The sequence below is a fragment of the Oreochromis aureus genome, linkage group 10, assembly GCF_013358895.1.
Source record: "Oreochromis aureus strain Israel breed Guangdong linkage group 10, ZZ_aureus, whole genome shotgun sequence".
Classification (NCBI taxonomy): Eukaryota; Metazoa; Chordata; class Actinopteri; order Cichliformes; family Cichlidae; genus Oreochromis; species Oreochromis aureus.
In genome coordinates, this window is record NC_052951.1 from 25,485,812 (window position 1) to 25,507,415 (window position 21,604).

The 21,604-nt window shown below is 40.8% G+C and overlaps 1 protein-coding gene across 6 annotated transcripts in view; it reads left to right on the forward strand.

Moving 5' to 3' along the window:
* The window catches only part of nsd1b (nuclear receptor binding SET domain protein 1b), a 33,866-nt gene that overhangs the window by 7,016 nt on the left and 5,246 nt on the right, over positions 1-21,604 (forward strand). For 5 of the 6 annotated variants that reach the window (XM_039618042.1, XM_039618043.1, XM_039618040.1 and 2 more), the window contains 17 exons: positions 374-518; positions 2,833-3,005; positions 3,193-6,199; positions 8,482-8,594; positions 8,720-8,975; positions 11,005-11,105; positions 14,654-14,696; positions 15,607-15,851; positions 15,943-16,080; positions 16,424-16,547; positions 17,419-17,619; positions 17,704-17,883; positions 19,782-19,938; positions 20,027-20,232; positions 20,318-20,430; positions 20,808-20,954; positions 21,438-21,560. In XM_039618042.1, the coding sequence (XP_039473976.1) occupies positions 374-518; positions 2,833-3,005; positions 3,193-6,199; positions 8,482-8,594; positions 8,720-8,975; positions 11,005-11,105; positions 14,654-14,696; positions 15,607-15,851; positions 15,943-16,080; positions 16,424-16,547; positions 17,419-17,619; positions 17,704-17,883; positions 19,782-19,938; positions 20,027-20,232; positions 20,318-20,430; positions 20,808-20,954; positions 21,438-21,560 (5,472 nt within the window). The remainder of the gene's footprint in view (positions 1-373; positions 519-2,832; positions 3,006-3,192; positions 6,200-8,481; positions 8,595-8,719; positions 8,976-11,004; positions 11,106-14,653; positions 14,697-15,606; positions 15,852-15,942; positions 16,081-16,423; positions 16,548-17,418; positions 17,620-17,703; positions 17,884-19,781; positions 19,939-20,026; positions 20,233-20,317; positions 20,431-20,807; positions 20,955-21,437; positions 21,561-21,604) is intronic. The other variant, XM_039618044.1, reaches the window with a different exon arrangement.

Consider the following 21,604-nt stretch of genomic DNA (forward strand, 5'->3'; position numbering starts at 1 on the left):
ATTCAGGCCAGCTCATGTATCTCCAAGTTCAGCCTGGTTACATTTACACAAACAATCCAGCAGCTACAATTGGTACTGGGTTTTGGTGTTTCCATGCTGAGGTTTGTGTCACGGTTTGAACTGGACATGATGACAAGCTAAAATTAGACCACAGAAAAGGTTTTTGGAGGCCGTTGTTGGTCAGAAACTGAAACTTTTGGTTAAAATATAAAAAGATAGTAAATCCTTTTCATATCTGTTTGTGTGAAATATTTGTACACTTACATAAGGTCATGTTTTATCTTTATCTTTGTCTGTTATATCTTCTGTACTGTTCTGTTAAGTGAAAATGATTCTTTGACTTATATTTCCTTCTTCATTTTTCTGTTGTCAGCCTCAGAGCAGCCTCAAGAAAAAGTCTTTGCCACCTGTGAAGTTTGTTGAGGGTGAAGTCGTTTGGGCAAAGTTCAGCCGGAGACCATGGTGGCCCTGCGAGGTGATTGTTGACCCCGTACAAGGAGTCTATCACAGAGCGAAAGGTGGGCCTGGAACATTGTTGACTTACTGTGATAACCCAAGCCTGTGCTTGGTAAATGAGTAGCTTTTAATTGTTCTGTGCATTGGTTTGGTCACTTAACTTCAGCTGGTGGTTACAGAATGAATCCGTGAGTCAATTAATGGTGATTAACAGGACATACACAGCCTGATGTTGAGGTTGTTTGAGATATATTTGATCAGTTTAATTTCTTATACTGGGGTTGCCAACTTACACTACAGGTTGCAGTGAGACTGTGGGGATTTTGGGAGAAAATTATGAGGCGTGGTAATTTGGCTACACTGCAACTGTGTGCTTCAGGAGAAAACTTTGCCACTTCTGTAAAGCCTGAACAATAATACCCTTAACAAATAATGAAAGCCCAAATCTGCAGGTGGTTTTCTTTACACAACAATTATACTGGTTTATGATTTAATGGTTTCTAAACACAGTTTAGCTAGGTTCCCCAGTCATACATGTTAGGTTAACTGGTGAATGTGACCGTGAATGATTGTCTCTCTGTTATATGGCCTGTTTATGCTCACCGTTCTCACAATGACGACAAAAGTGATGTCACATCAACTGGTGCCGCTGCTGTCATGTCTGTTATTATTGCTATTTGAATCAGATATCAGTGCAGGAGCTCAGACGTTCCCAGATTAAATAGAGATGAAAAGGGGGAAAAATGTGGTGACTTCTCCTCATAAACCAACACTGATGTGGGGATTTTGGCTGAGTGGCGACACTTATCGTTCGGGAGTAAACTGTAACAAGTGGTGGTGTAAATGGGTTGGAGGTATGCCGACGTTACTGTTCAAAGTGACCAATGTGGCGAGCATAAATTGTCCATTAGTCCTATAACAAACTGGCAGCCTGTCCAGGGTATATCCCGACTCTTTCCTAGTGACAACCGGGTTAGGCTGCAGCTACAGCCACAACCCTGAATTGGTGAAGTGGAAGAAAATTGATGGATGGACACAGAAAATTATCTCCTTATGTGATGCCAGGATGTTGCCTTCCTGCTTTCTCTGGACAAAATATGTGTTTTTCACATGAAGTACACTTAAAAGATTACTCACAAATTCATGCTGTCTGACATGAAAAGACAATTCATGTACGTGTGTAGTTCTGTACAGTTTCATAAAATGTGTTTTCAGTGTTACTAGGCTACCCGTTTCCATATCAGAGGCATTCAAGCAGCAATAATAATTGGTGAATAAAAACAACTGCTGTGTTTACTTACAGTAAAATAAAGCTATCCGACATGATAAAGTTCAGGAATCAATTCGAGGGCTATGCGACTATGTATCGAGTGATGACTGCCTGAGGTTTAGGGATATTGTCTTATTCTGTTATGTCCTTACTGTCCCTTACTGTAATTCTGTGGCTGGAATAATTGGTTTACAAACAATTAAAGAAGCTATCATTGTGCCAAGTGCATGCTCTCACTTTTGGGACGCTCATATGGATCCTGCTGCCAAATGTTATCTTAAGTGACGGATGACAGTCCTTTTCTGGACTATGTTATCATTGGCTAGTTTTTCTTCACCTTTCACCATTTTATCAATGATGAACTATGATTGTATGCAGCTTTCTTAAAAGCTGTCATATATCAAGAACCTAAATGATTATGTTGGTTATGTGTTAGCCGCACATTAGTCTTTGTATACAAAGAATTGTTATTCACAAACGGTAACAATAACATTTCAAATTGATCATTTATAGCAAATTACAATGGAAATTTTTATTTATATGGCACATTTCATTTCATGGAAACCTAATGTGCCTAACATTAAAGATATAAATTAAAAACCTAAGTAGGTGTACTCTTAAGGGTATAAAAACAAAAAAAACCCAAAGAAAAAAAAGCATGATTTTTGAATTTTTTTTAATGATTCTTGGAGTGCTTTTATGATTCTAAAGTCACAGCGGGCCTCCTGCTGCAGCTGTTGCACATTTTCTTTTAATTTTACAGTACCTCCATAATCTGCAGCATATATGGCACTTTTATCCATGTTACTAGAAAAACAGGTACCGTTAGAATGTGTTTAGAATTTTGGCATTGATTTGGTACCAAAGTATTAGTTTTGTTTTCATTCCCACAAAGAAGAAGTTCCATGTGGAGCCATTTTTTTCAGTTGATAGTATTGTGGTCATTTAGCAATATGTCATGCTCATAGTTCTGACATAAAGACATCATGTATTTCCGTCAGTTATGGGTTGTTAAGACTGCTGTCTTCTTATATTTTCAAGTTCCCTTTTCTTCAGGCGATGCACTGATCTGACTGGACTGAGAGTAATTTTTGTTGTTGTCTCAGAGCCCAGCGACCGGCCCTGTCGGCTCTACCATGTCAGGACGTTTGGGGAGCCCCAGGAGCTGGTTTGGGTGGAGGACAAATCAACTCATACTTTCCATGGAGGCTTTGAATTTGAACAGCTCCTCCTACTACGGCGGAGGGGGAAACAAAGGGAGCAGAACAGCAAATACACCGTAAATACCATTTTATTAATAGCAGGACAACACTTGCATGCCTTGAGTTAAAAAAAGAACCTTCCTGGTAGATAACAAAGGAAAGCTTGCACCTCCAGAAATAAAAGACTTGTTAAGGCCAAACAGCTTATTTCTGTAAGCTGAAATATGCGCAAAGATTGAGGAGTGTTTGCTTATCTTTCTCTAGATTGCTAAGCGGTTTAAGGAATCCTGGAAGTCCAGTGTGGCAGAAGCTGAATCCATTCTTCCTGAGAGACCCAAAATGGCGTCTTCCGTGTCTTTGTCCGTAGCTGATGCCTTCCATGATGCTTCCCCAATGGAAAGAGAGAATAAGACCCATCAAAACTTTCTTCCTGTCACTTCATCTGTCTCCACCCATACTGAGATGTCACACATGACCAATGGATCCATTCCATCCCCAGTAATTACACCCCCTGTTACAACTCCAACAAAGCCAAGCACTTTAAAGAAATCTTCTGGAAAGAAGAAACAGAATGAAGCATCAAGGGATACAAAAAGTAAACACTCTAAAAAGACATTGAATAATAGTCCTGACAAATCGGATAGAGACAATGAGGAGTGCCCGTACTCTGACCTTGAGTCAGTCCCTAAAATTTTGTGTCCTAAAGCACTTGAACGTCAGCCTAAGCTAGTTCCGACTCAGCCGTCTGTTGTGGTTGTCAAAGAGGTAAAGAAGCAGCCTGAGATTCAAAGTGGTCTGTGGTTTAGCAAATCGAGCAAAGACAGGCGACCTAAAACAACCAGTCCAATGCCAGACCGCAGTCTCTTCAGTAAGGTCCCCTGTAAGAAAAAGAGCTCATCTGTTATTAGTAAAAAGACACCAGCTTCTTGTGCCTCCTCCTCTGTCAGTGCCGCGGCCAACGAGCAGTCAGGTTTGTCGGACAAGCAGAAGACCACTGAAACGAATCTGCCTCCTGAACAGTCAGGAAATCTAAAGTGTAAAAACACTGCTGCTGCTAATGGGCACTTTGGTACAGCTGGTGGTGTGGGTGAGCAGAAGTCTCTAGACTCTGAGGATAGTGGTTGTTCAAAGGGTAGAAAGTCAGTTGCCAGTTCAGTGGATACCATCAGTGGCACATGTGGCCAGTTAAGTCTTTCAGACATTAAGAAGTCCTTAGAGGCCACCGTGAAAGATAATTTGAGTGATCTATCCAGGTTTTCAGAGAGTGCAAAGATTGTCAGTCAAACTGAACATTCTGATGCGACATCTACTAAAAAACATTATACAACTGAAAACATTGCTGAGGAGGAAAAAGAGAGCGAAAACACTTCAGCATCCTGTTTACAAGATAAAACTACGGACCCATTAGGGTGGCTAGAAACTCAAACCAGTCTGGTCTCTAAATGTAGGCTACCCTTTGTCAAATTAATACGCAAGGACATAAGAGATAAGAAGACCTCAAACTCCAATGCAACTATTCATTCCAAAGACCAACCTGGAAGCACAAAGAAAGAGAGAAGATCGGATACTAACATGACTACATTGTCATCCAAACAATCAAACTGGATGGATGGTCAGGGAAGAGCCTCAAAAGACGAGGTAGTCGCCACCAAAATAAAAGTCTCAGTTAAGAAATTAAAAGCACGCGGCAAGTCAAGTATGGTTAGTTTCTCAAAAGAATCATCACATGAGAATGTCATGACCTCAAATGTTTCCACTGAGGAGTTGGGTAGCCCAGAAACAGAGAGGATACCAGTTTCAAATGGAAGTCTGAGTACTGTGAGTTACTCATCCTTGAACCAGTCAGATCAGTGTGAAGGTAAAAAGACACCTGACTCTAATGTAACAAGCAAGTCCTCTGAACAACTGGCCAGTTCAGACCAAGCAACCACATCTGTCACATCACATAGAACGACCGTTCCACCCTCTCACCAGCGTGCAAGGTTAGCATGTAGAAGAGCTTATTTTCCAGGCCGTCCTTCCTCTGAGAAAACCAAGAAACTGGCCTATAAATCAAAGCGTATCCCAGATGAAGTGAATAAAGTCATGCACGAGCAGCCTGCCCACCTCCCGGCCAGCAGTCGACTGATGACTAGAGCGCTGAAGGCCATGCAGGAGGCTGAGGAAAAAAAGCGTGAAAAAGTCCAAATGGAGGCTGAACAGAAACAACCCTTAAATAATTTTAGAAAATCTGAGGACCTCAGCTGCGGTCCCAAGGCCAAATCGGACTTTTGCACTAGTAAAAAATCTCCAAAATCACATTCTAATGACGGTGGTGAGTATGAGCCTGACAGTTTTTCCAGTTGTAGCAGCCCCCATTTGATTTTTTCTGATTCAAATGACTATGACACAGATGTTAAGAGTGAAGATGAAGACCTCTCAATTTCCTCAACTCCACCGATGGACTTTATACCTCTTACTTCTAAAGCAAAGGCAAAGAAGGAGGATCGCTCCTCAGATGCGTGGTTATCGCATTCACCGTCTTCACCATTTTCTTTTATAAATGCCTTTAAAAATGTTGAAGAGGTCTCTTTTCAGTCCCTGACAAATGAAAGCAATGGTAAACCCGTTTCTTTCAAGCCGGACACCAACTACAAGTTTAGCACTTTCCTTATGATGCTGAAGGACTTGCATGACACTAGAGAGCGAGACGGTGCGCCCTTAGAACTGGAGATTGGGCCACCAAGTGCACATGTTAAGGAAGAGCCTTTAGTGATGCCAGGGGAGGCTACACCTGCAGGACAAGATCAACAATTAGATTTTGTTCATAGCATCTCAAACTCAAGTCCAGATAAAACCATAGTCGCACACAATGAGGAAGGTCCGTATCAGATGTCCAAGAGGCCCTATAACAGACGGGGTAGCTCATCCAGGTGGAAAAAGAAAGCCAATCGCAAAGTGCCTTGTCGTCGTGCCAGGTCTGGGCCTGGTTTCCCAGGACTTGAGTCAGGAATGTCGTCCATGCCAGCAAAGGACTCTTCATCAACAGAGGATTGCTCATCAAAAATGCCGGGCATTTGGGAGCAGCCTGGAGGTGATGAAGGAGCAGTCGTGGTGACGGAGGAGGAGAGTTGGAGCAGAGTAAAGGAGAATCTACAGATCATGGTGCCTTTGGAGCAGAAGGGGCGTGACACTGCACTGTCTTTGGAAAAGCCTAATGGGCTTGTGGACTGCACTAAGAAGAAGGGGAGCTTGACGCACAACACTGGAGAAGGTGACAAGGATCCGACAGGTAAGGAGAATTTAGTGTAGAGACCCCCACAGAGAGACTAAGCTGATGGGTGTAATGTAGAAGAAAGGTAATGAGAAAAACTGAATAGCAGCCAGAGAGGCAAGGGAGTGTAGTGTGTTTACATAAAGTGCTCTGCTAGAACAAGCATAATGGTCAAAAAGTTAAGTGTGAAACCCTGAACTCTTCTCTCCCTCAGTGGTTGCCATCTTGGCTTAGTAGCAGAAACATGAGGATAATTTTCAACCAGTTGAAGGCTACATCATCAGCGTTAATGTTGATTAATGACAGTCACACCATGGTTAAAGGCCATTTCTCCATCTCTTGTTTTCTTTTTAGAATTTTGCTTTATTCGTTGTTTTTAAATGCCAGTACAGATAAACCGGCTAATAGCTAAAATCCTCACTGCAAATAACCAAAATATAGATGATGTTTGTCATGTCTTTACTTTGTTCTTTTGTTTGTTTGGTTGTTTGTTTAGGGGGTGTTTTTGTAAAGGTTGTGTCGATTTGATAAGCTTCGTAACCGTGTGTACTCGTTACCCTTTGATTGCTCAATTACAGAAGTGCCTCATTCTGTTTAGATTAAATATTAAGCACACTGGCAAATACCTCCTTAAAAAAATAAATACTTCAGGTTAAAGTTTAAAGTTTTACTTAAGAAATCTCAAGACCAAGTGAATCTGCTGCAATAACAGGAAACAACCCCAGATCTGAAAAAGCCGGGTGAAGGCTCATAAATCCACTGTATAGCCATCTGAAACTGGTCGGAATCATTAGGCGCCCAACAATACAATGTTATTGTGAAAACATATTGTGATTCATCGCCGTTTTCAACTGCAAATTGTTAAACATGGCCAGTATCAGTTTTATACAATAAGATTACGTCAAGTAAAACAACACTGTCACTAAAACCTGCCATAAATGTTGCCATAAGACAGAGTCAGACTGATATCAGTGTGTGAGGCAATTACATGCAGACGGTTTCTGATAATACAACAATTAACTGTGATAAATCACACATCTGTCACGGACTACATAGGTAGGAATTTCTGTTTATTACATTTGTGCTCAGCAATAATCAGAATACATCCAGTTCATTTGAGTCCCCTCAAGTTGTGTTGATTGGCAATGACTCCTTCATACTGATGGCAACATGTTGGCAATGTGTCTGCTTTTATAAAGTAGATGGTGAGTCAGTTCAAATTGGATTGTGACTGTTTGCAGAAAAGTTGCCTCCCATCGGGCAACCTGTGCAATCGCCTTGTGATCAGAAGTGGCCATTGGTGTGCAACAGCCTTAAGGCTGGGACAACCATTTAGTCACCACTAGTTGCAATTAGTCACAGAATGTAAAAAAAATTTCAATAAAAAAAAAAAAAATCAGTACCACAGATGATAATCTTATTTATTTGGTTATTTGTTATGATACATGGATACATGCTGTCCTATTTTTACTTGCACGACTGAGCCATTAGCTTTCTCTGAATTAGGAGGTTGTTTTGTCAAGTTGAGTCTTGGTTGATTTTTTAGGTTGAGCCAATTCACAAGTTTGGTCAGCTAACATTATCTGCATGTGATAAGCCCTCTTGTTCGTAGTATTCCAAGCAGGGGCGAGTCTACAGAGGGGGAGACAAGGGAGGGCAACTACCCTCCCTGCTGTAGCGCCTTGCCCCCCTAGCTTTTGTTGACTCCATTTACACATAGGGGATTTTCAGATACTTCACTGAAGAGGTATATGCCACCTGCCGATGCCTCTTTCGTGTCCCTGTAATGGTACAATATCATCACGCAAAATATCGTGATGCTATTCTGCATCTGTTATTTTATTTTTCCCCAACCCTAGTTTATACAATAATGTGTATGAAATGAAAAATCTGTGTTTCTGAATAGTAAATCATTTAACCACAGGTGTAAATCTGTGTGCACATTAAACTGCAGGTAAGCGTTAATCTCGTTAAAATGACGTTAACGCCATAAACGCATTAACACGGCAAAACTGCGTTAGCGAGTTAGCACGGATCGCCCAGTGCGTGTGGCTGGACAGCGCTAACACGCTAATGAGCTAACCGCGCTAACGCATTGACGCCGTGCAGCCCCACGCATGGGGCGATCCGCGCTAACTCGCTAATGGAGATTTGCCGCGTTAATGCGTTTATGGTGTTAACGTCATTTTAACGAGATTAACGCTGACAGCACTAACAAATACTGCTGCTATCAAAGGGCTAAGTAGGTCAAAAATAAATTTATATCTATAATCTTTTTAAAAAAATTTTTGTCCCCTTAGCACATAAACGAATAAGAAAACCAAGCAAGAGGCTGATTGAATGGACTGAAGAGTACGACCAGATTTTCTCCGTGAGGAAGAAAACAAGAAAGCCTCTCCAGTTGATTGGAAAGGTAAAAATCACACAAAGTAAGCTCTTTTGTAAGTACACATTATTATATGAGCATAACAGTTTGGTATTAACCAGCCAGTGTAACTTTATACTGCTTCACACAACTCATGCAATCTGCTCTCTCAGGCCTCTCAACCCATTACCTCCATATCTGAACCCTCGGAGTGTGACAAGAGCATGCAAGTCCAGCCATCTTTGAACTTGCTTCCCGAAATACAGACACCACCTCCTGAGGAAATCTGTGCATCGACGCCCTCTGACCTACAAATTCCCTGCACTGAAAACACATCTTCACAAGATGCACCTGTTCTTTCCATCGACACGTTAACCCCTCCTCCTGAAGCAGAACCTTCGCTGCCAGAAAGCATCGTCAAAGACAATGGTAGGACTGTGTTTGTGTGCTTTTCTTTCTGAGGACACAAATTGAGGTCAAGTCTCTGTGTAGACTGTGGTTGAAATATTATACGATTAACTTGGCTCCTCTGCCATTTCAGTACTCATACCTTTCACACAGGGTCAACTTATACATGAACTCTTTTAATAAGTGGTGCTGAAGGTTCTACAAGTTAAAAGGTCCTTTAACTTGATAAGGGCAAGGCTTTTAAACTTCTCATTAGTGGTCATGATTGGCTTCAACTGGTAGTTTCTCTTTGCCAGCATAAAAAGAATTGTTTGACATCACTCATTGGATCAACAGAAAAGTCCAAGGAACTCAGTGAAGCTGTAAGAAGGATAATTGTAGATTTATAGAAGTTGTGGAGATCTCTTGGAGTCCTTTCAAAACAACTGCAGATTCCGTCATCAGTTCAAACAAATGTATATAAGTACACCTCATTTGGTTAAGTCACTACTTTGGGTCTTCTGCTAGACAAACTGTCAGCCTCAGATAGGAGGAAATTGGTTAGGACATTCAGGAACAACCCAGGAACCATCGAGGCTCAAGCCTGCAGTGAACTGGCAACTGGTGGAACACTAGTGTCACTGTCCACAGTGAAGCCAGTTTTACATCGACATGGAGTGAGAGGGTGCCGATCAAGAAAGAAAAACCTGCTCCAAAATCAACGCCTTCAAGCTCAACTGAAATTTGCAGCTCCCCAGGTGGACAAGCCAAATGCTTTTTGGAGAAAAGTTTAAAGTTCAAAGACAAAGATTGAGCTGTTTGGCCACTAGACAAGAGGCATGTTTGGACGATTAAATGTGGAGCTGTCAAAGACATAAGAACACAGTACCAGCTGTCAAGCATGGTGGTGGTATCATTGTGCTCTGGGGCGATTTCACTGCCTGTAGTACTGGTACATTGCACAAAGTGGATGGAATAGTGAAGGAGGAGGACTTCGTCTTCCCAAGCTAGACAGCCAGACGCTTGAAACTTGGACACAGTTGGGTGTTCCAACAGGACAATAATCCCAAACACACATAAAAACTGGTTTCAGAATGGATAAAGAAGCCTAACATTAGGCTTCTGGAATGGTCTTCTGAAAGCCCCGCCCTCAACCATGTTAAAAATTTGTGGACTTAAACAAATATTAGTGGAGACGTATTTATATATTTGACCCTGTGTGGATTAAAGAAAAGTAAAACTAAATTCAAAGCCCAAAATTACCGCAACATTCATGCCGCTGATAAGCAGTAATAAACCTGTAAGCACAACTGTACTTAAAGAAAGGCAAACAGAAACGATACAAGAACTGGAACATGGCAGGAATTCCCAAGAATTTGTAAGAATGAAGTTTGTGTTTTGTTTTAACAGGTTACAGTTCAGTGTGCAGTAAGTTAAGTGCTTAAAGTAAATACTGTCAGTAACATTGTAAAATGAGACCAGCTTAAGATAACTGGTTAAACGGGAGCTTTAACCAAATGTAGAGTAAATATTGTATTAAGCTTTATTCTTGTGCCAGTGATCTCATTACTTAAACTATCAATTATTATTAATAAAGCACTAGTTATTCACATATTTACACATTTAAGTATTTTAAGCACTTCCTGTCGAGCACACATAGATACAGTCAGAAGAAATGTGGGTTCATGCAGACCAGGGGAATAAACCACTGATGACCTAACCTACCTCCTGAGCCACACACAGCTGCTGCAAATGGCTTTTTAATGTAGGAAAAACCTTGAGAGTATTCCATAGAGAACCAGTCACTTTCTGTTCTGTAGCAGGCTGATAATAATTTAATATGGACTGAATTTACACTTTACAGCCAGTTTTTATCATCACTTATGTTATTTGGTTGGTATCCACTGCTCCTACAAATGTGTGACTGAGCTAACAAAGTCTAATGCAGGATGTCAATGTTTCCACACATGGACATAAATACTTTCTAAAGCCACATAAAACTTTGATTTACGGGTTTGTTGAAGACTTTTGCTGGTTAATGCTAATCTGGCTGTGACACTTGTTTTTCCAGGAAGCGCTCCTGTGCTGGAGAAGAAGCGCAAAAGAAAACCCACTCAGAAGATCCTGGAATACTGCCTAGAGGCCGAGGCATCAACGGGCCTCAAGAAGAAGGTACACCATGGATGTTTATTGAGTGTACATTTATTTGCTTGGTGTAATGTATTTATACTGTAAGGTGCCAGCTTATAAGATAGAGCTGCACATTTTATTTAGCACAAAAAATCCATTTACCTTCATAAAAGCATTACATCAGATTAGATTTTACTGAGTTTTTAATTATAATTAAAAAGAAAATCTTAGTTTCCTCCTATAGTATCAGTAGTACAGTGCCATGAAAAAGTATTTAGTCCCTCCCCGATTTTGTAGTTTTTTGCACATTTGTCATACTTAAATGTTTCAGATCATCAAACAGATTTTAATATTAGACAAAGATTGACATCTGTCAGTCTGGAAAGAGTTACAGAGATATTTCCAAGGCTTTGGGACTCTGGCAAACCACAGTGAAAGCCACAGATGAAGGAAACTTGGAACAGTGATGAACCTTCCCGGAGGTGGTCTACCAAGACACTAATGACTCCCCAAGGATGTCACAAAAGAACCTGGAACATCATCTAAGGCACTGTGGGCCTCACTTGGCTCAGTTAAGGTCAAAGTTCTTATGCAAATATAAGAAAGAGACTGGGTAAAAATGGCATCAATGGGAGAGTTCAAGAGAAACAGAAAACCACTGCTGACCGAACAGAACACAAAAGCTTATGACACATTTACCAGAAAAAAATCTTGATGATCTCCAAAATTTTGGTAATGGGAAAATATTCTGTGGACTGACGAGACAAAAGCGGAACCTTTTGGAAGGTTGAGTCCCGTTACCTCTGGTGGAAAAGTAACACAGCATTTCACAAAAAGAACATCATACCAGCAGTCAAACATGGTGGTGGTAGTGTCATAGTCTGGAGCTTCTTTGCTGCTTCAGGACATGGATGACTTGCTGTAGTTGATGGACCCATGAATTCTGCTCGCTGCCATTAAACCCTGAGGGAGAATATCCAGCCATCAGTTCATGCCCTGAAGGTTAAAAGCACTCTGATTATACAGGAGGATGATCCAAAACATGGCAGCAAGAAGTCCTCTGAATGGCCAAAAAAGAAATAAAATGAAGGTTTTGGAGTACCTGAGTCAAAGCTCAGACTTTAATCCGATTGAGATTTTTTGGCATGACCTGAAACAGGCCGTTCATGGAATTGGACCAAAACTCATCCACAGTGATCTGAAAGACTGATTGATAGTTATCACAAAGTACTTTACAAAGTAGTTATTGCTGCCAAGAGTGGCACAACCACTTGTTAGGGGTTATTACTTTTTCACACAGGGCTAGGTAGGTAGGTTTGGATAACTTTTTCTCCTTAATAAAAGAAATAATCATTTAAAAACTGTAACTCCATGACTCCAAGACAAAATTAGTGGTCAAAGCTCTCATTATGATATCCAGGGTCAGATTCCTGCACCAGCAAGACATTTTTTTTACTGCAAGCTGTGATGCAAATAAGCATAAGGAAAATTTTCAAAAATTCACCAGTTGGAGTGGAAAGTTCCTTGGGTGATCCACTAACACTAACACTTTGTGTATGAACACTAATTCATACACAAAGATGCAGTAAGTTCATGGCAATAATTATCTGCAAAGAGCAGCATGGATTAGTGACTTAGAAACAAGTGCACCCAATGAGGGAGTGCAAGGCAGCGTTTGATGTCCTAACAAAAACGAATTGGTGTAAGTGAGGATTTTTCAGGAGTTTCTCTCTAAAAACAGTTAAGATAAATGAGAGTAGGCTGAAGGAGACTCAGAATGCTTTACTGTAACCGTAAACTCATTTGTTAGAAACTGATGGGGACTGTGTGAGGTCCTGAGGCCTGAATCTCGGTTTGGAGTATAGGATTTTTCTGCAAACTGTTCAGGTCAGCTGTAGCACAGATTTCAGGTTTACAGGGTGGAATAGTTTGGAATAGTTTCTCCTCTGGATGAATCCAGCCTCCACCTGAGCTGTGAGAGCTATCGCTGATGATCCAAGGTGGAGAGAGTTGTAAGCAGCATGTAAGAACTGATGATCTGATGGTCAGACAGATGACTTTATCTTCCTAAATTCAGTCTGATGTTTGGTCATGGTTGATGTTCAGTTATGGTCAAATAATAGAAACTTGCCACTGTGTTGAAAAAACCTTAAAAAACACCAATGTGCATGTAGGCAAATGCATGACTGATGCACTGTGCTACTTAAATAAATAGCCCTGCACCACAGGCATTAGAAACATCAGAATCCTTTTTCAGTCCAATAAAAACAATGTAGGCGTGTTTGATTGGCCTCCGGTCACAAACATAAGCACCGGTTGAGTGTTTCCAGTCATTCCAGCGTTTAAGAGATGATGGAGGGTTAATCCTCCCACACGTGTTTAGTTAAGATGTTTAGTTAAGAGCATCTAAACACGCATTATGTTAAGAGCTTCTTAAAGTCTGGGGCTTTCAAATAATGAAGTGTATTTAATTTTGTGTAAGCTTTGCTTTGAGTTATAAATAACAAAACATAAGTATAAATAATACAAGTAAAGGATTTATGAATCGTTTACTGTGGAAATGAAGCTGAGACTACGAGAGAATCAGATTATTTCAGATTATTGTGTAGTTAAAAAAAAAACAGATAAACAATTTTATAGTCAAAATAGTGTAACTCTTTGATGGTGCCTTTAAAGATTAAAAGAGAAGAGAAAAAATGTTATTAATGGAATTTATTTTTTTTAAATTGTATTAATTTCTAAGAAAAAATATGATTTTACTTTAAACATCACTCACTTTACATTCAATCTCAGCTAATATAGAAGAGAGTCAGAAGTCAGTGACCTTCAAAAACAAAATAAAACTTTGACAGTGTGTAGTTCCTCCTTGATCCTCTGTGTTCTGAACAAGTATCACTCCTAAGAATGTCATAAGAATTGATATCGTGTAGATGAGCGCCCCCAGTCTCCCCAGCCAGAGGTGCGTGGAGCCTCTACTTGAGGTTGCAGATTAGTTTCTCCCAGAGCTCTCTCATGGTCTTGTTCACAAGTGAGACAAGACGGAGATGGAGCTCAAGAGATGGGCTGGTGCATAAAACCAGTTTTCTGTGGTGAAGCGAGAGCATGAAGATTAAGATCACAGATACAAGTGTCGAAAAGGGTCTGAAGAGAGGCTGGGCTCATCTTTAGAGACAGGACTCAGGGTGTCAGCTGTTGATTCCTACACATCGAAATGAGCCAGTTGAGTTGGATCAGCCATGTGACTACGATGCCTCCAGGACATCTCCTAGATTAAGTGTTTTGGGCTTGTCCTACACGCTGGAGGGATTATGTCTCTCCACTGGGTTGGAATCTGAGTGTCCCCTGAGAAGAGCTGGAGGAGGTGTGGGCATTTCATCTCAGACTGATGCCCTCTCCAACCTGGCTGGAATAAACGATGGATGGATGGGCATGGATGGAGTATTCTAGCCTTAAAATGCTTTTGAGAATTGCAGATAAGAGCTACAAACAAAGGGAAAAGAAACACTTGAGCTAGACTTTTTTTCTTTGATAGACTAAAACAATGTTGGTTTAACTGCAGTCATTTTTGACAGTGTTCCTCTTTGTTCCAGGTCAAAACACTGAAGACTAATCCACCTCCAACTCCTCAATCTGGTCAGTCAGTTTTCGTAAAGCCTTCTTAATTACACTGTAGTGTGCAGTATCTCATCCAGGACTACTTTTATTTAACTTAACAGTAGGTGGCAGGCCTATATCTGTATTAGAGGCAGGCTTATAGAGACATGCTTGATCAGAGGATTTTTACTCATCTGCCATAGATAGTTTTTTAGACCTGCCACTTTTTCTTCTTCTCTTCCACTTGCCCAGTTTTCAGCTCTTTGGGAATCACCTTATTAGTGTAATAATTCAATTTTATGTCTGTGAAGGTGTTATCTTTGGTATTTTCCATAGTTTTAATTAAATAAATGAGAACAAATGGTGTTTTTGGGGACAGACCGCTAGTAACAAAGTGTCCAAAGATACAATTTAGAATTAGTGCTTTACTAAATTGTCTGTTATATGTCGACACGACATACATCATCCCTTGAGTTTTGTATATTTATGCTTGAATGACTCATAGGTCAGTGTTAGTGTTGGCTTAGAAAACAAACAAACAAAACATGAGTGAAAAGGCAGCAGATTTAGAAAGGAGAAAATATAATAAGTAATTAAATGTTGTAAATGACATAAAATAATCATTGTGTACATGTTAAATCTATAAAGTGTAATTACATTATTTGTTCAGTGGGTGTCAAACATTTTATGACACAGAAGAAGAAGAAGTTAACATAAAAAAACTTCCAAGTCACCAGATTTTCTTTTTTCCTTTTAAATTAAATTTAGGAAAGCAGCCAACTAAAATACGCTCTAAGAAGTCCAGATGAATTTACAGCCAAGCATATTTAATCTGCACAGTTAATGTAATTTAATATGATGCTAAGAGGAAGTCCTTGTTATGTGTTGAAAATCTTGAAAAGCTAGTTTTTCTGTCTTACTGTTTCAAATATGGCTTTCTTCCACACAGACTGCTCAGCACCAACTCTAAAATCAAAGGGTAAGCCACTTCCAGCATCAGAGTCCACACCGGCGACGACCTCTGACCTCTGTACACCCACACCTTTGGTTCAGACCAGCACTCCTGCACCTTCTGCTCCAGAGCAGTCTTCGCCAGAACCCGGACAGGAGGAGACGGCACCAGCCGATGTTGACGCCCCTCAATCAGATGACGGTAAAGCCGAGGACATCAAAAAGGACGGAGCAGAGTCAGAGGTTGGTCAGCTTTACTTTTTTTTTTTTTTTACGTACAGTAATAGTTAAAATTGTTGCTATGCAACAGCAAAGTCCTGCTTTGTCTCCTCAGGGTGAACCATCCAGCCTGGACAACAGTTTCTCCTCCATGAAGGACGACTTGTCACTGTGTGACGACTCACTTTTACCCACGAGGAAGATCATAGGGGACCGAGGAGGCCCGGCTTCCATGAAGGAGAACATATGTCAGGTGAGCTTTCAGCAGTTTAGTGACAAAAAGATCCTTAGAGATGTGTCCAGAAGCTCCATAAGAAAGGTTTCATTTTAGCAGTGATAGATTAGAACGCTACTTGAGTCTTTACAAGAAGCTCTACAGCCACTTCTCTGCTGCTAGGGTGAAACCTGTATTCAAACATTTTATCACAGCTTCGGTTCATTACTCTATGGTTGGATCCAAACAACAGTTGGCAGACATTAGATGTTTTCCTCTAAAAACTCTGAAGCCTTCATATCCACCTTGCAAACCATGCATACATAAGACGTAAAGTTCCCTCTCTCTGAGTCATCCTAGTTATGCTATAATCTCTGCTCAGGTGTGTGAGAAGACCGGGGAGCTGCTGCTCTGTGAGGGTCAGTGTTGTGGCGCTTTCCACCTGCCCTGCATATCTCTAGCCGAAGCACCGAAGGGGAAGTTTGTCTGTCCAGAGTGCAAATCAGGTAAAAACTTAACAGCTGTTCCCTGATGTCAGTAGAGCCTATAATTTAATTATTTTCCAAATGTAAAAATCACTACAAAACAAAAGGTCACTCTGTAAAGTCTAAAGAGGTTCTAGCATAAGAAATATCCAAGTGTTTGGATATTTCTTCACTCCCCATGTTGCCTAAATCCACAACGGGTCACCACAGCAGGCGGACTTTTAGTTTTTATTTTTTCTGTCTTCTCCCAGGATCAAACTGGGAATCTATGTAAACCACTACACAAAGACCACTACGCAAATTTATTTATTGTTATTATTTATTTATTATTTTTAGTTTTCACATTTTTTTTTATTTATTTTTGATTTAAATTTTATTTCTGTTTGGAAGACTTTTTAGTCTGTTTTGACAATCATTAAAGAATTTTTTTTTAAATTTTTAATGCCTGTCATGTTTGCCATTTTATTTATTTTTGTTCATACAATTGAGAAACCTTTAGTCATATGTGCAAAATAATCCAAAAATATAACACTTTTAGTATTGAAATCATGTCTAGCATGGGAAGTTTTGAACAAACAGTTCACGATTAAAAACAGATTTAAAAAGAATTGTTAAAATAATCGCGGGGGGCGCTGGAGCCTATCCCAGCTGTCATAGGGCGAGAGGCGGGGTACATATAGGTATATAAAGGATAAGCGGAAGCGAATGGATGGATGGATGTTAAAATAATCATAGTTTTATTAGGAATTATAGTACACTGCATTCTGGAGATGAAGCGATTAGAGGGAGAATTGAGGCCACTTAATATCTGCTGTTACCATTTTATTAAATTAATATGAAAATATATATTTTATAGGTGATCATTTAAACCTGTGACTTTTCCTGTGTCCAGGCATCCACACCTGCTTTGTGTGTAAAAAGCGCGGTGAGGATGTGCGGCGCTGCATGATCCCTGTGTGTGGGAAGTTTTATCACGGCGAGTGCATCGCCAACTACGCCCCGACCGTACCGGTGAACAGAGGTTTCCGCTGTTCCATCCACGTTTGCCTCACCTGCTTCATCGCTAATCCCAACAGCTCCAACATCTCTAAAGGTAATCAGAGGACGCTCAGACCGCACCTTCGCTGTAATCACCCGTCTTTCGCTGTTACATTTACTCTCCTGTTTATGTTTGCAGGTCGGCTGGTACGCTGCGTGCGCTGCCCGGTCGCCTATCATGCTACAGACCTTTGTATGGCAGCGGGCAGTGTTGTACTCTCCAACAACAGCATTGTCTGTCCCAACCATTTCACCCCCCGCCGCGGCGTCAAGAATCACGAACACGTGAACGTCAGCTGGTGCTTTGTCTGCACTGAAGGTACAGATCCTAAAGGAAACTCCAGACCAGACTAAACTGGTTTTGTTGCTGAGCTGTTTTCTTCACCTCAGATTTATATTTTATTTCACCTTATGGTTATGAGTTACAGTCAGGTGGAAAATAAAGTACAGGTAAGGTTTTATATATCAATATATATTAAAAAAATCATCTGGTTCACACAAGGTATTTTACAAACGTGGCATATGTCACTGTCATTATTTATTTAACAAAAACTGAACCAAAATGCAGAATTAGTGTATGAAAAACTTAAGAACACCTTTTATTGTTTTCACAACAATTAAGATTTTTGTTTAATTCACCATCATCGTTGTTTCAAAGGCTAGAGCTGAAGACAAAATTTTGAAAGCTAGACTTTCAAACTATTTCAACTTTGGTCCAAAAACATGCAAAATCCACTGGCGATCCAGTCGCAACAGGCAGAAAAGCGTTTAGTGAAATGCAGTTTTAATAAATTTAAAAACATGGACAAAATTGAAGTAAAATAGACATAAAGCACCTAGAAATGGTTAGGCCATAGACTAATTTGGACATAATCAAAGTCGGACTAGCCCCCGAGGCTCTTGGGAGCTCGCACTTTTTTAGGAATGGAAGTTTCCAGTTTTGGTCTGCTCTGGCAGGTGTTCTGGAAAATTTGGTATTTTCCAGTTTCTCCTTGTTTACTATCCCCAGTGGGATAGTGCCACAGAGTCTGCGGGACTCTGTGGCAGCCAAGCCAAGGAATGATCTTAGAGAAGCAGTTGTTACTGCCTGTCTGTCTGGGAAGGGTTACAAGTAGATTTCCAAACAATTTAAAGACCATTATTCTACCATGAGAACGATCATTCACAAGTAGAAACTGAACACAGCTGCCAAACTTCCCAGAAGTGGACATTCCAGCAAATTTACCCCAACGTTAAACTATGCATTGTTTAGCAAAACTGCAAAAAGCCCAAGAGCTGCATGTCAGACTCTCAAGGCCTCACCTGAAGTTCTTGATGGTACAAATTGAAAAAAGGATGAACTAGTATGGCTTGTTTTGAGGGGTTTGTAGGAGAAAGAACATGGCAGCACAGCTCAGATTTTGCATAAGTCGCATCTGAACAAACCACAAGACTACTGGAACAAAGACCTTTGGACAGACGAGACCAAAGAGGAGATGTTTGACTGTAATGCACGGTGCAGAATTTAGCAAAAACCAAACAAGCCAATCAGCTTAAACATCTTATACCAGCTGTCAAGCACGATGGTGGAAACGTGATGATTTGGGCTTGTTTTACAGCAACAGGACCTTAAAGTCATTGAGCCAACCATAAACTCCTCTGTATACATACAGAGTACATATAGGACTAAATGTGAGACCATGTGGGGTCATGCAACAGGAAAATGATCCCAGGCACAGCAGCAAATCTACAACAGGTCCTGCAATGTCATACTCAAAGTCCAAACCTTAACCTGATTTAAATACTGATACTTTAAGAGAGCTGCGCAGCGACTGAACCTCAATGGACTGAAGCAATGTTATAAAGATAAATGAGCCAAAATTTCTCCACAGTGATGTGAGAGACTGATAAAGTCATATCAAAAACAATTCAAGTTATTGCTACTGAAGGTGCCTGTTCAAGCTACTGCATTATGAGTAAAGTTTGTTTTTTTTACACACTGGTTCTTCATTTTAATTTGGTTTATGTTAAATTATAATTCAAATAAGCTAGGAAACATTGTCATAAACATAAGTGAATTGAAAAAGGGCATCCAAAAACCAAAACAGTAAGCTAAAAGAGGCTGTAATGGCCTGTGTGAATATTTCAGCAAACTTCACACAGACACTAAAGATGTACAGTATAAATGATTCATTGATGAGAGGTTAATGCAATGCTGTCCCTCCTCCTGTGCTCCAGGGGGCAGCCTGCTCTGCTGTGAGTCCTGTCCTGCTGCATTTCATCGGGAGTGTCTGAACATCGAGATGCCCAAAGGCAGCTGGTACTGCAACGACTGCAAGGCCGGGAAGAAGCCTCGCTATAAAGACATTGTATGGGTCAAAGTCGGACGCTACAGGTCAGCTATGACCCACAGAGTCTTTTAAACCTGAAAAGTCAGACACACGTCACCAAATCCTTTATTTTCACATTTTCTGCTCTATAAGGTGGTGGCCGGCAGAGGTCAGCCATCCCAAAACAATCCCAGAAAACATCCAGAGAATGAGGCACGATGTCGGCGAGTTCCCCGTTCATTTCTTCGGCTCCAACGACTACCTGTGGACCTACCAGGCCAGAGTCTTCCCTTACATGGACGTGGACGCCAACAGCAAGGAAAAGATGGGGAAAGGGGTTGATGCGACCTACAAAAAAGGTAGGCAAAAGTAAAATTTGTCCTTTGATCGGTTTGATATCATGGTTTGTGTTTGCGATCGCTGAATTTTGACGTCCTTCCTCAGCTTTGGAGGAGGCGGCTGTGCGGTTCCGTGAGCTGCAGGCGGAGAAGGAGCTTCGGCAGCTTCAAGAGGACAGGAAGAACGACAGGAAGCCTCCTCCATACAAACACATTAAGGTAAAAGAGGTGCCTTTACTTTGAAATCATGCTGTTGTCCATTAATGCTTTTATACTGCACATTTCTTCTTCTTCTTCAAAAGTTAGGTGACATCAAATTGAGCTCCAGGCTTTGGTCTTTAATTACATTTGTAATTAAGCTAGACTTTGTTTTAAAGTGAAACATCTCCAGCTGCTGTGACTTACTCACTGTTACTTACTGAAACAAAGGAATTCAAGCTTTTTCATACATGGTGTCAAATCATTTGGACACAGAGCATTAGTGTACTTAAACCACAAAGAAACGGTAAAAAGCTTTCTTCATAAGTTGACTTAAAAAATGAGGTTTGATTGTAATGCTCAGTGATGAGTGATGCACACCTTTCTGACTCGTTCAGGTTAATCGACCAATTGGAAAGGTTCAGATCTTCACTGCCGACCTCTCAGAGATCCCCCGCTGTAACTGCAAGAAGACAGATGATAGTCCGTGTGGGATGGACTCCGAGTGTATTAACCGCATGCTGCTCTACGAATGCCATCCACAGGTACCGAAACACCTTCATCACGCTCATGCACAGCTACATATGGACTATGTTGCCAAAAGTATTCACTGACTGATCCAAATCATTGAATTCAGGTGTTCCAGTCACTTCGATGGCCAGAGATGTATCAAATCATACAGACTGCTTCTACAAATATTTGTGAAAAAATTGTTCAAAATTTAATCCAGTTAGTTTGGTTTAGTTGTTTTCTAGAATTTTATTGTACAAGGTGCATGATCCAAGTGTTTTTACTTATTTACTGAAATTTCTACATGTTCAGGATGCTAATAAATGCGTTTAAAAATCAACTATGCTGCCACCAATAGCTGTGCTTGATCAACTGGAGTTTAGTGGGGCTAAGATGTAATCGTTGTATTGCTCCAGATCTAAAGTTGAATCGGGATCTTTAGCGGCTTCCTAGCTGCCTGCCCTGGACTTCGCAGCCAGGTGTCGAGTATCTGACCGAGGCCGCTCCTTTACTTGCAGGTTTGCCCGGCGGCCGAGCGGTGCCTCAACCAGGCGTTCACCAAGCGTCAGTACAGCCAAGTAGAGATCTTTAGGACGCTGTCTCGAGGCTGGGGGCTCCGCTGTGTCCACGACATTAAGAAGGTAACTGCAGTGCTGCTGCTGTTGCTGCTGGAATTCCCATCATA